The sequence below is a fragment of the Spinacia oleracea genome, chromosome 3 (genome assembly GCF_020520425.1).
Source record: "Spinacia oleracea cultivar Varoflay chromosome 3, BTI_SOV_V1, whole genome shotgun sequence".
Lineage (NCBI taxonomy): Eukaryota > Viridiplantae > Streptophyta > Magnoliopsida > Caryophyllales > Amaranthaceae > Spinacia > Spinacia oleracea.
Window position 1 is genome coordinate 159,469,181 of NC_079489.1, and position 16,886 is coordinate 159,486,066.

The 16,886-nt window shown below is 35.8% G+C and overlaps 2 protein-coding genes and 1 long non-coding RNA gene across 3 annotated transcripts; 1 reads left to right on the top strand and 2 right to left on the bottom strand.

Moving 5' to 3' along the window:
* Window positions 1-3,185: 3,185 nt before the first annotated feature.
* LOC110778745 (UDP-glucose 6-dehydrogenase 4) lies at window positions 3,186-6,326 on the top strand. Its single transcript, XM_056841119.1, has 2 exons — window positions 3,186-3,449; window positions 4,553-6,326. Exon 2 carries the CDS (start codon window positions 4,580-4,582, stop codon window positions 6,035-6,037), a length of 1,458 nt encoding a protein of 485 aa, XP_056697097.1. The 5' UTR covers window positions 3,186-3,449; window positions 4,553-4,579; the 3' UTR covers window positions 6,038-6,326.
* A 609-nt stretch (window positions 6,327-6,935) lies between these two features.
* On the bottom strand, window positions 6,936-13,757 carry LOC110778746 (probable leucine-rich repeat receptor-like protein kinase At1g35710). Its single transcript, XM_021983310.2, has 11 exons — window positions 13,439-13,757; window positions 12,502-12,649; window positions 12,304-12,375; window positions 12,131-12,202; window positions 8,954-9,025; window positions 8,715-8,858; window positions 8,506-8,586; window positions 8,356-8,427; window positions 8,177-8,248; window positions 7,521-7,592; window positions 6,936-7,400 (listed from the first exon to the last, which is right to left on the bottom strand). The coding sequence occupies exons 1-11, from the start codon at window positions 13,527-13,529 to the stop codon at window positions 7,310-7,312; spliced, it is 987 nt and encodes a 328-aa protein (XP_021839002.1). The 5' UTR covers window positions 13,530-13,757; the 3' UTR covers window positions 6,936-7,309.
* A 1,072-nt stretch (window positions 13,758-14,829) lies between these two features.
* On the bottom strand, window positions 14,830-15,962 carry LOC110778747 (uncharacterized). The gene is made up of 3 exons (XR_008931329.1): window positions 15,756-15,962; window positions 15,460-15,552; window positions 14,830-15,328 (listed from the first exon to the last, which is right to left on the bottom strand). It is a non-coding gene; the product is annotated as an uncharacterized lncRNA (long non-coding RNA).
* Window positions 15,963-16,886: the final 924 nt, after the last annotated feature.

The following is a 16,886-nucleotide window of genomic DNA, read 5'->3' on the forward strand; positions in this document are numbered from 1 at the left end:
TATTGAAAAAGTAGATGTGATAGGAGTTAGTGGGGGATTTTTTTTAATTCAATGAGAGAGGGGGTGGGGACAAAAACAAATTTAGTGGGAAAAGAGAGACATTATTATAATTGTGGGGTCATTCCTAATTTAGAAGTGTAACAACTAATCTGGGACGGACGAAAAAGGAAAGTGTAACAACTAATCTGGGACGGAGGGAGCAATAAATATTTAAGTTAATAATTCTTTGAACTAGAAGTAAATAATAGTTATTTTTGTTATTCATTTATTTTATTACTAATTTTATTATTTATTAATTAGATTATGTAATAATTTATTATATTATTAATTTAAACTAATTAACTTGGTTAATTAATTACTAAGAATGTAATAAATGGTTAATAAAACATAATAGTGTCCATAAGTATCAATTTACATAGTCACAACCAACCGCCAACAAATGAGTTTCCCAAACATCTTTATAAGTCAAACAACCAACTGAAAAGCCACAACCAACAGCCAGTCAAACCAGCCAAGAAAAACAGCCGACAGCTAACCGCCAACAGCCAATTGCCAAACAGCCCCATTATCCTTTCGAATTAATTGTAACACCGACTTAATCGTAAATTTACCTTTAGGGGAGTTACCTCAATAATTCCTATAACGTATTATATACACCCTGGTGCACGGTGTACACTTTTAAATTTACTTCTTACATGAAAAAAATGTGATAGGGACCAACAATTGACATAAAAATACCATTAGATATCAGTGCACCCGTATACATCTAATAATTTTAGAATAGTTCAGGTTCCGCCTTTAGCTCTTGGGCTTGAATTAATTTGAGGACATATGATATGATTATATGAATGAAGAAACGGGCCGGGAAAAAATTTCTATGGGTCGGGAGCTAATGATAACTGATAAATGAAGTAGGTGGTATTCTCTATACTTAACTACTCGAATGCCATATATAGGCCCATAGTAGAGTAACAAACTAACAAGTAAGATATTTCTTATATAATAATAGGAATATTTGTCAGAAAGGACATTTTATAATCAAAAAATTGTGATAAAGGATCCTTTTAAAAAAAAGTTGTGAGATAGGACCCAAATCAGATTTTTTGTTGTGAATAGGGACCAAGACCCATTTTCCGGCGGTCAAAGCCATTTTTCGGCGTTGACCTCCACGTGCACGGCACGTGTCCCATATAAAGATATATTTTTTCAGGTTTTCCCCCTTATTCCCCCTTTAACTAATTGAGAAACATTAAAATAAAAAAATTGGATTCTCTCTCCTCTTAACTGTTTCTTCGCCATTTTTACCTCAATTTTTTTCTTCCATTCGTTTTCTGTAGTGTAACAAAAAAAAATTCGCTCAATCCCCTTTGATTTTCGTGGATATTCGTATAAAGTAACCATGAAAGCCCCAAATTTTTGGGTCCAATTTCTCCAATTTGTGAACTCTTGAAATTAGGGTTCATATGCTAATTATTTTCTTGATGATTCTTTTATACAAGATGAATTTCTTGTTGATTCTTTTATACAGGAGTAAGTCAGAGTATGAAACGGGTGGAAGATCTTATGCATTCTCAACTCATGACTCGTTAAATCCTGAGGGTTACTTTGTCCCCGCTGCCTAACTTTGGAGCAAACTTTTACATTCATTACTTGCAAGTTTTATAGAATAGGAATTTGCTATCTCTGTCAATTTGAATTAGGCGAAAGGTTTTGGAAATTGTTTCCATGAGCTTTATTGAAATTGTATAAAAGAATCAGCAAGGTAGTGTCCTAGTAAGCGCATGAAATGCCACGAAAATCAAAGGGGATTGAGCAATTTTTTTAATTATACTATAGGGAACGAATTGAAGAAAAAATGGAAGAAGAAAACTGGTGAAGAAGACAGAGTTAAGAGGAGAGAGAGTAAGTTTTTTTTTTATGTTTCTTAGTTAATAAATGGGGAACAGGGGGAAATTCTTGGAGGGAAAAACTGGAAGAAAAAAAAAACGTTAAATGGGGTCACGTACCGTGCACGTGGAGGTCAACGCCGAAAAGTTGGCTTTGACCGCCGGAAAATGGGTCTTGGTCCCTATTCACAACTTAAAACCTGATTTGGGTCCTATCTCACAACTTTTTTTTTAAAAGGTCCTTTATCACAATTTTTGGATTATAAAAGATCATTTCTGGCAAAAACTCCATAATAATATTAACCATCATTAAATAAATGGTTGTTATAAGATGGATGTAAGTATGTAACACTTTGATGTTACTCTACGAATTAAAGCATCTTTATATACACTATATACTGTAACTTTCTACTTATATGATATGTTACGTTATGAGTAAGATAATAATATTAAATGGATATTTATTGACCGATCCACCCACAACTGTTAAAATGATGGACACCCGAATTAAATGGATGAGATGCGTGTGATGGGTGAAGCTGGTGACTGATCGTGTTAGATTCGGACGACAATTCACTCCATCCTGTTTAGTACATCTCTTCGTCCAAAAAGTTAATAAAAATATTCAAAATTCAAGAAAATAGATTATTGGTATGCTCGTTGGTACAATGTGCATCAGATGCCAACTAAGTTCACTCAGGCACACCCGACTAACAGGGGTACCATAGTCCCTTTACCTTCTACAACGACTATTTGAATGGACATTTGTGTTATATTATATGATATGGAGCTTAGAATAGTTAAACCAACAAAGTCGGGGTAGGTTAGGTGCTTCAAGACCCATCATCTTCTTCTATTATACCTCTTTACTTTGCTATATTATTCAAGTAGAATTAACAATTTGTTGGTTGGGCATACGGATGACAATCAGACAAATTATCACTAGGAACCTTATTCAAATTGACTCTAGTAAAACCTAAATTATACTTCAGGACCATCTTTCTCCTCCAAATGATGTCAAATGGTTGCTATCACAACTCAAAAGCTTTATCTTGTCTTCATAATTTGTTCGGGTGTTAAAAGTGTTTAGGACTAGAATTCATGTATCTCACAACTAGCTTTTTATGCGAGTGACAAAAAACTTATGTCGTACCATTTAATTTTTATTCTTATTTTATTTATTTGTCCTTGAATGAGATTTGATAATTTTGTATGGCCCAAAAAATAAAAAAGAGTGGCCACGAGGGGGAGGACGAAAACGTGTAGAATAAAAAGGGGGGGGGGGGGTTTGCTTATAATAGGAAAAAGGGAAACGAAACTTAAAAAAACGGACATCAATCAATCAGTGATATATAAATAAACCCAGCACCTCTGCACCTGGCATACCTCTCCTCATTCGTCGGCACAGACTCTTTTCTCCGTTTCTTCACCTCTCCTCTCTGCTTGTCCTCCTTCTTCTTCTTCTTCTTCTTCTTCATTCAATCTCTCAGATCTGTTCTCTTTCCTCTTCTCACCTTTATTTTCTTCTCTCTTTTCAATCACTTTGCAACTCTGAAACATAAGGTAATCTTTTTACTTCTTCAATAGCATTTGTTTTTTTTTTTTTATCTCTTTCACTCCCCTTTTGCTTAATTTTCGCTTTCAATTTCATCGATTTATCTGTTTTTCTATTTCTTTGGGTAATGCTTCAATTTGATCATCAATGTCTTAATTTTTCTGGGTGTCGGTTATTTTTCCTAGCATTGTTGGAATTTTGGCGATTGATCTGAATTTTGGCAGTGAAAATGACTGGTTTTAATTTGTTTATGATACCCAGATCTGGTGGTTGCGTAACTTTTTGTTGATTGTTATTGCATAATTGTGTTAATGACTTATTGGTTGTCGTGATTATGGCTTTCATGAGATGATGGTAAAAAATTGCACCCATTTCATAAAAAAAATGATATTTTTATTTGTTTGTTTCACATTTAGATCCTTGGATCTGGAATTACGATGAATCTGGTGGGAATTCTTTTCTTAGATCTGATTCCATTTTGTTTAACGCATTCAGCTTTACTTCAATAGTAAGATTTTATCTAACATTGGGTGTAGAAAAAGTTAAAGGATCAACTTTTTGTACTCCATTTAAAGGCAAAAGACAAAAGGCAAAAGAAATGAAGAACATTTTGTTGTTGTGAATTCAAGGCAAATCAATGTTCCACTTTGGTCATCATATCAAATCGTGTTATTACATAACTTTTATAGTGAGATTTGTAGCTAAAATGGTGCTTACATATTACACCCCTTAACTTTATTAATGTATTTGCAAATATTAAAGGTTCAACTTTGACAAGTACTAGAGTTTTCACTCCTCGACGGATGATGGGAGTATTGTTGCTTGATACAATTAAAGTTTTTGGTTGTTGTGCATCTTAACTTGTGTTGTATATTACTACAATTTTGTTATCATCGTTTCGCATCGAGAACTAGTTCTTTTGTGAAAGATTTGTATTGTGATAGGTATAAAATGAGATGAAATATGGTCATTTATAAGTAAATTTGAAGCATGTCCTTGATCTTTCTCTGATGCAGCATCAGGCTATTTGTTTTCTTCTGTTAGTTTATTTATATTGCTGTTGAAATGAAATTCACTCCTAACTATGATTAGAGAATTATATGATACGCAGACTTGACTTACGTAAGCAATATAAAAGATGGTGAAGAAACTGAAGATTTGCTGCATTGGTGCCGGCTATGTTGGTGGGCCTACAATGGCTGTGATTGCACTCAAGTGCCCTGAAATTGAAGTTGCTGTTGTGGACATATCTGTCCCTAGGATCAATGCTTGGAACAGCGAACAGCTCCCCATCTACGAACCTGGTTTGGATGATGTAGTGAAGCATTGCAGAGGGAAGAACCTCTTCTTTTCCACTGAAGTGGAAAAGCATGTTTGTGAGGCTGATATTGTCTTTGTTTCTGTCAACACCCCTACCAAAACTCGGGGTCTTGGAGCCGGAAAAGCAGCTGATTTGACCTACTGGGAGAGTGCTGCCCGAATGATTGCTGACGTGTCCAAGTCAAGCAAAATCGTTGTTGAAAAATCAACTGTCCCTGTTAAAACAGCTGAGGCCATAGAGAAGATCCTGTCACACAATAGCAAAGGCATCAATTTCCAGATCCTGTCAAACCCAGAATTCCTTGCTGAGGGAACTGCCATTGAGGATCTTTTCAAACCTGACAGGGTTCTTATCGGAGGACGAGAAACCCCCGAAGGTGCTAAGGCAGTCAAAACACTGAAAGATGTTTATGCTCATTGGGTTCCTGAAGATCGAATAATTTGCACCAATCTGTGGTCAGCTGAGCTCTCAAAACTTGCTGCAAATGCTTTCTTGGCTCAGAGGATATCCTCTGTGAATGCCATGTCAGCACTTTGTGAGGCAACTGGAGCTGATGTGACAGAAGTATCTCATGCTGTTGGTAAGGACACGAGAATTGGATCGAAGTTCCTGAATGCTAGTGTAGGGTTTGGTGGGTCTTGCTTCCAGAAGGATATATTGAACTTGGTTTACATATGTGAATGCAATGGACTACCAGAAGTGGCTCACTACTGGAAACAGGTAATCTTGATGAATGATTACCAGAAGACACGTTTTGTTAACAGGGTAGTTGCTTCAATGTTTAACACAGTAGCAAACAAGAAGGTGGCTATACTTGGATTTGCATTCAAGAAAGACACAGGTGACACTAGGGAAACACCAGCAATTGATGTATGCAAGGGGCTATTGGGTGACAAAGCAAAGTTGAGCATATATGATCCACAAGTATCAGAAGATCAGATAAGGAAGGATCTATCAATGAATAAGTTTGATTGGGATCATCCAGCTCATCTTCAGCAACCTTCAAGCCCAACTGCAATAAAAAAGCAGCTTAGTGTTGTATGGGATGCTTATGAAGCAACTAAGGATGCTCATGCTGTTTGCATTCTAACAGAGTGGGATGAATTCAGAAACCTTGATTACCAGAAGATGTTTGACAACATGCAGAAGCCTGCATTTGTGTTTGATGGCAGGAATATCGTCGATGCAGAGAAGCTCAGGAGCATCGGTTTTATTGTCTACTCCATTGGTAAGCCGCTTGATGCTTGGCTTAAGGACATGCCTGCCGTAGCTTAAAAACAAAAGTAATTCTTTATTGGCTTTCTCAGAGTCTTATTAGTATGGGGTCGTATCGTAGAACAGGAAGATTTTGATGTTCTATATGTTATGGTTTTTTTTTATTAGCTTCTCTATCGTATCTGTGTTGGCGGTTTACCGTTAAATTTAAAAATGTACTCTGGGATCACAGTATTGTATGTAGTTCAGAATCTGAAATTTGTTATTTAGTTCTGCTAGTCATGATATTAATAAATTTAAGCTCTAGTTGAATTTAATATAATCAGGGTTTGACCTGGTTTTTTCTTTATATTTTGCTGCATTTTGATACTATATTCTAGTAAGTTGGTAAAAGGGTATGGCTGCTTGTTTTTCTGGTTAATAATTCAAGTAGATTATTGTTTGTGTAATTTCAGTTTTTGGTTTGCATTTTGGCTTGGCTTGGCTTGTTGTCATCCCATAACAACATAATCAATCACAAACCAAAGTGATTAATGATCTGATGACATTTACGCCACATAATAATATTACTAAGATTTGATGTTCTTCATTTTACTACCTCAAATATCGACACGACACTTCATATTGGACCAAAATGGTTCAGTTTTTTTCCACAAAATAGATGTGTCGAACACTTAGCTTAGACATGATACATGCACCCCCAGCCAAAGCGATATTTTTAAAAAATGTATTCTTTCTACACAAACAGCAACTTAATTGCAGGTTTCCAATCAAATGGAATGTTGGTGATATAACCAAAACTAACTAATTTGAAGTTTTGAACTTGTATTAATCTATTAGTTAGGACTTAATTAGGAGTGTCTGTGTCTCTTCCAAATGCCACGCTGACATGACTATATGTTACTATACAAGTTGGTGTAGCAGAATATCGGCTTACAACAAACTAACACTGAGTATGTATACAGTATACTCCTATCACATTCACATATGCTTAATTAAATAGAACAACATAGTGCTCCTCTCCAGTTGAGTGCTTTTGTGCAACATTGCTTTCAACACCACATACTCTAGCTATAGACTATAATAGACTATAGACTATAGTTGTTGAACGTTTCTCATTATACATTCTTCACATCCAATATCGACACGTAAACCCGAGCTCATTATATAGATAAGTATCATTTCTTTGACAATAACAAATGGCTAAACATTCTTACACTTTTCCATTCCTATACCAACAAGCAAGAGTGCAACCAAAATTCATTGAGCTCTTTTTTGTGGGGTAGAACAAATAACGTAGGTAGGTATAGGGACTAGGGAGGGGTGTCTGCCTCAGACCAAGAACTCCGTGTCTGATACTTCGAGTACTTTATGAAACCCAATAGGGTTTACACCTTGTCTGAATGCATTGCTTTCAATATACCTGCATAAATAATGCATCACGCAGCAAATGGTTATAGCCTTACTTACCAGGTTCCTTATAGTAAGTACATTATATGGTTTTAATCATTTCATTACAAAGGTAAGGTTTTAGAGAACCCACATTTCTTTCAAGAATGAGTGCTTATAGAATGCATCAGGAATTCTCCCACTAAATTGATTGTGGTCCAAGTACCTGAAAATTACAGACAACGATTTTAATGATACAATTCATAGCCTCATACGATCTATAATATATTATAACTCAGCATGCCAAAAACTCAATCCAGAAATAGAATATAAAAATTATCAAACAGCTATGACAGAACAGTATCACCCCTCCTCCCCTGACCACAAGGTAAGGGGTTCATTCATGTCCCCTCTTCTGCAATGACCACATGAAAATACTATGTCTCGTTAGGCTTCAGATCTTCCGCAAACTATGCTTAAAGATAGACAAAATTGGTTTTAGTCGACTACATCAGAATCCTAGACCCGGCTCAAGAGTTGAGTTAAAATTAAGATCCATAATACTCAGAAGCATGAGTTCACAAAGATAAGTCTCAAAATTCAGGCGAAGATTACAAATTTACCACTACCAAGGATTTCCTTTCCATAATTTTGTGTTCCATATTAGGCAAGTCAGTCACATCTATCTAGGTGACAATGTCCAACATATTTTTTGTCTTTTGAACAAGGGATAACAAAATTGCATTCATTTATAGAGAATTCAGCGGCTTACATCTCCGAGTATATAGGTAGTTAAAGTTAGAGACTTACAAATATGTCAATCTAAGAAGACGAGCAACGGCAGATGGAATTATTCCAGTCATTTTGTTGTGAGACAGATGCCTGTGACAAATGCAGCACATGAAATTTCTCACATGATTCAACAGAAAAAGAATTCAGCTTAAGGGAAAAGCCTATGCATCATATCAAGGGGGGAAAGGGTTACTTACAAGATCTCTAAGTTCGTTAAGTTTGCTAGCTGAGCAGGAATTCCTCCAGTCAAATAGTTATTATTCAGATAGCTAGATGGCACGTCAAAGAAGTTAGTAGAGTTAACAACACAAACAAATGATGCAGGCAACTGCTATAGAGTAGCTTACAGGTTACGAAGGGCAGGAAAGCATCCTTCAATGCGTATGAGTTCCCTGATTGTACCCACTAGATGATTGTTACCAACATCCCTAAAAATTATGTGAATAATGTCATTTGAAGGGTTGACATTCATAATAACATTATTGATCGCGAAAGCTCTATAAGAGCAATGGAGATTCGAGAACACAAAAACTAACACTTGGATTTAAAATCTTACAAATGTCGAAGATTCTGCAGAGTGCCCAATTCTGCAGGAATGCGCCCAGTGAAACGGTTTTCATGTAAGTATAAATATCGCAGAGCAGGAAGATTTGCCAGTTCCCTGGGGATTTCCCCCTTGAAACTATTGAAGCTCAGATATCTGTGGAAGTAGAGTTTAACATCTTCCATTCAGAAATAATACAAAGACCAAGCAACAAACACAGGAAATCTACTTTATTAGTCAAGATTGCTTACAGGTGTGTCAAGCTTTTCAGTTCACCTATTTCAGGGGGTAGGACATCCTGTAGTTTATTCCATCGCAGATTCCTACGTACAAGGCAGAAACACCAAGTTAAAGAACAATCTTGAATTGATGATAAATGTCGGAAAATAAATTTTGATTAGGTAGTATTATATTGGTAATAAGGCCAAGAACCCAAGACTCTCCGCAAAGGTAGCATTTTGATTTGATTTTCTCTTTAAACACTATATGATAGAAAAATAGAAAAAAAATCAGAATTTTGTTTGTTGTAGTTGCTTTCCACGCAATTTGTTCCTAAAGGGAAAGTTGCTGTCTGAAATTCTGAATGAATGGCAATTGTATTACTCTTTCTAGTTTCTATTAAGAGGTACCACAACTTGCTTACAGGGGTTGATTTTTCTGTAGAAAATATATGGAGATCTCAGACTCCTTCTAAAGCCCATTTCTTATCTTGGAAAGGGGATGAAGGAAGTTCATACTCCCTTCGTTTTTATAATGATGTTCCAATTTAGACTTTGACACTATTCATAATTGAAAAAGGATCTTCTAAATTATTTCCAATACATAAGAAAAAACATATTCATATGGGGTCTTGTTTGATTCATCTCAATGGATACTTTAATAATATCAACGTTTTATATTTTTGTTAATGTATAATTAGAGATATAAATGATACAAAATGTGCATTGGCAAGTATGAAAATTAGAAATTGGAACAGCATTATGGAACGGAGGGAGTAGAATGTTATTCAGTGGGTTGTCACCTTGGTTGATTGAAGACCCTAGTATTTGTTAATTACAGCAAAGGGGAAGATTCCGATGAAGGAATCTCATAGGGTAAGAATTTTCTGAGTGTGTAGACTAGGTATAGTGATTCCTAAAATTCGCAATAAAAGGAAAAACCAGTTGACTAATATGCTTCTTTGTCTTTAAATACTCTCCTTGACGTATCAGAGCTTATACTTATTTATTTGGGGTTTGATCAGTTTAACGGTGATGCGTCAATTGTGTGTTGTATTCTTGAAAGATAAGGTTAAAACTGAAAAGGATGCGTGAATTAGTGAGGTGTGGAAGCTGGATTCTTCAGCAATTTAGTGACACGGAAGGAAAGGAGCAGCAGACATGGAAGCTTGCTAACACAATGATTCCATATCTCCTTCGTGATGCTTTTGTGTAATGGACCCTAGAGCTTCATGTACACCATTTCTTATATATTTCATGTGTGTTTAGGTGACTTGTCGAAGTTAGCAGCAGGAACGTTGGATTTTTTTGTTGTTAGCTCTTTAACTGTAAACGGTAACACCCACTTGGTGGCGATTTAAAATAATTCCTTTTATATGTCATCATAATGACTTAAGTTGCATAAATAAGTTATGTAAAGGGTAACAGATGATAGAAAACACAGGCAGAAACATATAGACGCAATGACTTTATACAAAGGGGGGAAAAAAGGTTAGATCGACACGACTTGAAGAGCCTTCCACTATAACAATTGTAGCAATATCAGCGTCGCAAAAAGTCCTATGAAGGGTCATGTTCTAGTTCATATGTAAGTGGGCTAAGGACAACTTGAAATAACCACAAATTCTTCTGGCTCCCTCTAATTCTGGTGGGTATCTAATACTCGACATCTCCTCATGTAGCATTAGGGCATCACATCTATACGTTCCAAGACCTTTAAATTTTGCTTCCCTCAACTTTCCTTCAATTGAGGTCATGCCCATATCAAATATCAATTCATGTTTGTACCCATGTTCTTAGTATCAGGTGAAGCATCTTCATCTAATTATCTTGTGTCAAGTTGACTTGCCAATTCCCTTGCCTACTAATATTTCTCTTAAAATGTACTCTTTAAGTAGAATATTTCCTTGCAAAACAAAATTCATGAGACACCCTTCTTCCCCCCCCCCCCCCCCCCCCAAACACACACACACACACATTTTGCTACCAAAACTTTGTAGGAGGGGCTAAATAGTTTTCAATGTCTCCATAAACTAATACTTCTACACTAATGTTCACTTCATTACAGCTTGACATGCAAATCTACAGCATCCCTCATATTTTGCTTTCAACTTTTTTGTTTCTACTTTACATAAAATGAAGCCTCCTACTCTACTCCCAAATTTCCAACAAAGTGTAAACACAACCACAAACCACTTTGAAAGATTATCATGATTGTCACCCAAATCACTTTTAATAGTTTTCATGATTGTCTGCTAGTATTACCTAGTTCACAGCACATTGTGATACATGCAACGGGTACGAGAATGCAATTCTTCAACTTGTTTTGTTAAACTAATCCAAAAGTGTACCACTTTGCCATTTTCATATCATAGTTTGCAGCAGGAACTAGCAAATTAGGTAACACTGCCTACAACAGCAAAAGAATTGAAGTCGAAATCTGAACACTGCTAGGGAAACCAAAAGGATAGTTACACTCTTAGTTTAAAAAAGCGCGCCCAAGGCGCGCCTAGGCGCAAGGCTCACCTAGGCTCAGCCTTCGGCGCCTTGAGCTCTCCAGGCTCACTGATGTCAACCAGGCGCGCGCCTTCGTGCGCCTTAGGTAAGGCGCAAGGCGCAGCGCCTTGTGCGCCTTCAGTTTTCAGGCGCAATAGGATGACGTGGATCTTTTATTTACATTTTTTTTCTTTTTTAATGATATAAACACACCCCATGTGACCTATTAACAGTCATATCTCTACAACCTTAGCTTTTTGGGTAGTGGAAGTAGCATAATATGAGTTAATTTTCATATTTCTAGCTTGTAATTCCATGGAAGGTTCTAATTCTGGCACTCATTGACGGGATCACGCAATACTTGTGAACCGGCAAGAAAATATGGCACTCCAATAGAAATATGTTGTTTTGAGTATAAATTGTGTTAATTTTTTTCTATACCGAATTTAAGGTTTATTAGAAAATTATGTGCGCCTTGTATCCAAAAGGCACGCGCCTGAGCCTTGCGCCTTGCGCCTAGGCTCCATGACCCTTGTGCGCTTTAGTGCGCCTTGCGCCTTTTTAAACTAAGGTTACACTTCGTATGACAGTGTAAACCATCAAGTAAATTGAAGTCTTCTCATCTAGAAGTCATGTAATTCTTAATTCATACACTCACATAACATCAAAACAATCGGAAACCAAAATTATTAAATTAGGACATAAGGATCGTACAGAATTTTCAGACGCTTCAGTCGTCCGATTTGAGGAGGAATAGGTCCTGTCAACTTATTGTTGTGGAGATCCCTGGCATGCAGGTATGTTCATATTAATCAAAGTTCCAAAGTATCAACACCAAGGGATGCTAAATTGCTAGTACTGTAAACCAACGCATTAAAGACACTTACAGCCTCTGAAGATCCAACAGATTAGTAACAGCAATGGGAAATGGCCCAACAATTGACACTGCATAAACTTCCCTGCCAGTTGAATAAGCAATGCAAATCCGTAAAATAATCAATTCATCCCTCTACCTTTATTGTAAAATAAAAACATTGCATAACCCTAAAAGTAAAATACGATAAAGCAGGAGAAGTTTGACATACAGTCCAGTAACAACTCTATAATCCCCTTGAACAGAACAAGTGACACCAGACCAAGGAGGCAAATCACCATCTCCACATGGATCATCACCAACCCACGAATAAACGACTCTCCATCCAAGCGATGACTTTATTTCATTTAATGCTTTCACTGCAAAACATAACTCATAAGTTAACCTCTGGATCCAGAAACCTTAAACAAACAACCCAATTTGACCAGGCAAGCATATAATAAAAAATGCAAATACGGTGCCTTTTGAATCAAGAGTCTAACATATTAGGTTCACTGTGGTAGTACAATACTAAGAAAGCCTCTTTGCCAATGTATATTCTAACCCCCTATCTTACCCTAAGCAGAAGCCTCATTATAAGCATTGGGAATTTTGGGATAATCATACATGTCCGTATGGTAATGTAATAATAGGTGTTCCAAATTAACCCGGAGCGAATTTCAAACACGCCATGTTGTTATTACATTGATAATTCGGTATCACCGTGTTCCAAATCAACACTAAACGGTAACTCAAGAACATGGAAACCACAACTAAACAACAACCACTACACTGGATTTCAACATTTTATCCCTAATTAGTAAAGAGTAACACAAACGTACATCTCAAATGTAAAGAAGGGGATTAGTTTGAAATATCAAATTGCAAATCCAACTGATTAAATACTTCATTTCCACACAAAAAAAAAGCATTATCTTGGAATTCTATCACCCAAAAATGATAAAATCCCTTTCCACAAACCTTCAAATATAGATCAAACAGGCAATAAAAAGGAGATCTTTCCAATTCAGTAAGCATCAAACAGTTTATTTTGTTGCATATTAGATTCCCAATAAAAAGGATAGGTAAAATAACCATAATGAGCAATTGTAAAACAAATTACAGATCAAAACCTAGAAATTAAAAACCCAGAAAAGAGAAAAAAATACCATCACGTTTGAGGGTTTTAGAGAAAGCGGCATTGAAGATCAGCGGAATTAACAGGCCCAGGAGAAGAATTGCAGGAGGTGAATGTGCCATTTTTCCCGATAATCAAAAAATTGATTAAAGAAGAAGGTGTAGATCTTAGGGGAATTAATTGGAAAAAAAAAATGGTAAAAAAGTTGGGAATTTGTGCTACTGCTGTAGCTTCTTGTACTTCCGCAATCTCGACGCTCAGAATGGAGTGAGGGGCTGTCGGTGTGGTGACTGTGGTCTCTCTTCAGTGTCCACTCTGCATCTCCACCCTGTGTGCAAAGTGTTATGGGCATTCACATAAATTTCTAAACAATTCCGTTGATTGACATATGGAATTTTTGTGTGAGACCGCTTCACAGGAAAGACCGCATTGTTGGCAGTCTTGTTGGCAGCCCCGTTGGCAGCCATGTGGGCGCATGTGCTGACGTCAGCATATATATTTTTTTTTAAAAACAAATTTAATTTTTTTTTTTTGAATTTTTTTTTTTGAATTTTGTTTTTCAGGCTTAACTAATTGGACTTCATGTTTAACTAATTGGACTTCAGGCTTAACTAATTGGACTTCAAATTTAGCTAATTGGATTTCAGGCTTAAATTATTATTTTTTCGATTCGAATTTTTTTTTCGAATTTTTTTTGGAAATTAAAATTTTCAATTTTTTGGATATTAACTAAACTAGTGTAAAACATAACTAAAAGTAATAAATGTCATAACTAATTGAATAACAAAATAGTTAAACTTATGAGTCGATTAGTTATTATTTTTAAACAAACTTCTTATTAACTAAAACTCATAAAATCTTAACTAATTAATTTCATTGCTTAACTACTTAATTTCTGCTTAACTAATTGATTTCATTGCTTAACTAATTAATTCCATTGCATAACTAATTGAATTCAAGCTTAACAATACTTTCTTTATATAAACTTATTGGTTCTATTAGTTAACTAATTGGTTCTATTGCTTAACTAATTGGTTTCAATGCTAATTAATTGATTTCAAAAAAAAAAAGCTTTATCAATTATTAGATTAGTTTCATTCCTTAACTAATTAGTTTTATTACTTAACTAATTGATTCTATTTCTTAACTAATTGGTTCTATTGCTGAACTATTTAGTTTCATTGTTTAAAAATTGTGGTCTTAACTAAAACTGGTCTGAAACACAAAAATACGTAAATCAAACTCAAAAAATCTTAACTATATCCGAGATAAGCGTAACTAAAATTCAAAAATTCTTAACTAAAACAAAATTATTCACAACTAAAACAAATTTAACCACAACTAAAAAGATAATATTCTTAACTAAAACAAAAAAAATCTTAACTAAAACAGCAATATTCTTAACTAAAATGAAATCAAACATAACTAAAACAAAATTGTTCTTAACTAAAAGAGAATAAATGTTAACTAAACAATAATTGACTTAAATTCAGAAAAAATCAACTAAAACCATTTATTTCGTAACTAAATCCAACAAAAGCATTACTAAAAGATTACAGTTCTTAACTGAAACTAAAAAAAATTAAATCACCAACATCAACAACTCCCTTCGTTTGCCTCGCAGCCATGGCAAGACTGAGCACCTTCAGCATCAGGCGGCGGCTCATTCTTTCTCCACCTCAGCCACCACAGGCCAGACGCCGTTCCATTCCGCTCTCCTCCCATCTTCGACGGCGACGCGCAACCACAGCCACCAGCATCCCCGCGACTCTCTCTATCTCCTTCGCCGCTTATTATTTCTCCACCTCAGCCACCGCCACTCGGTCCGCCACTAGGTCCTCCATTCCATTTCTCTCTTTTCCCATCTTCGACGGCTGTTGCGACAAGGCGATCACCGGCGCCACCTTCATCACAGCACCACCTGCTAGAAAAATAAAAAAAATCAAACAAAAACCTAAATTGTAAAATCAACAGAATTAATTAAAAAGATGAAAAATCAAAAACCTAAAACTATTGATGAAGAATGGAGGAGAGATGAACGAGTTACGCTACCTCATTTCGAAGCTCCGCCATCAAAGATCTGTCAAGCTTATGCGCCGCCGCATCACCGAAGGAACAGATCTTGCGGTGGATGCTCCCGCTCACCTTCGATCGACAAAATTAATCAAATACAAAAACTAGAATCAACAAAGTTTAAAAAAAAATTAAAAAACCCTAAAAGATCAAAAACCTGAATCAATCGAAAAAATCAATCGAAAATCGATCGAAAATCCAAGTCAAGATTTCGAAATTAAAACTACATGAGGAAGAAGAATGGAGGAGAGACGAAGAAGAGAGGTGGAAATTACCTTAACCACCACCCTGGCCATGTAACCATTAACGCGACCATTGATGGGCTGATGGCTCCTCGCGCAACCACGAACTCATCACAACGGTCAACGACGACGCTAAATTTGTTCACTTCGCTGGCGTCGATCGCGGCGGAGATTCACTTTCTTGCCTCCGACAACCGTCATTAGGTATGGAGAGGAGAGAGAGGATCAGAGTGTTTAAGAGAGAGAAAGGAGGCAAAGTTTAGGGGAGGGAAAAAAATGAATTAGGGTTTGCAAAAGGGAAGAAAATTGTCTTTATATATTGCTGACATAAGCAGTATGTCAGTAATTACGTGTCACTATCAGTGCCATCAAGGCGGTCTTTCCTGTAAGACCGCCTTAATTAAAAGTTTGTAAAAGTGTTATGGGCATTCACATAAATTTCTAAACAATTCTGTTGATTGACATATGGAATTGCATTCTCGTAATTATAAAGTATAAATATATAATTAGTTTGTGGCCTGGGTGTTGCTCCGGGTTTTACTTTTAGTGGGATTTACTTATTTTAAATATGTGTGTATGTGGTATCTGATTTCCATGCAAGATCAGTGGGCGATCAAGGAAGGCGATCAACAAACTTCCTTCCCATATCCGAAAATCAAAAGAAAATCGAGTTCTCTTCTTCATGATTAGTTGATTATTATACTCTTGTCAATGTTTTCTCTTCCGCACTCATAATTACACTCTATAACCCTAACTTTTTTATTTTTTAAGATTAAGTTGAGAAGAGAAGAGTTGTACATTTATAAGTTAAGTAATTAATTCCATTTTGTTTTTTTTCCCTTTAATTCATTATTATTCATTTTAAAAATGTTGTATTTATTATTTAAATAGAAAGATATAACATCATTGTGGCTAGCTAAGATGGTAAGAATGGTAACTTTTAATTCAAGAGGTTTAGTGTTCAATCCTTGCTACATGCTTTTTGGTTGTCAACTACATGTCATGATACAGAGTAGTACGTGGTGATGTGGCGTAATAAGGAGGGATCTACGTGGCACATATACGTTCTTATAAACGCCTTTTAATATATTAGTATATATTTAAAAATTATAATGATCTATTTGATACATTAAAAGAATAAAAGAATAATAAAAAAATAGTTTT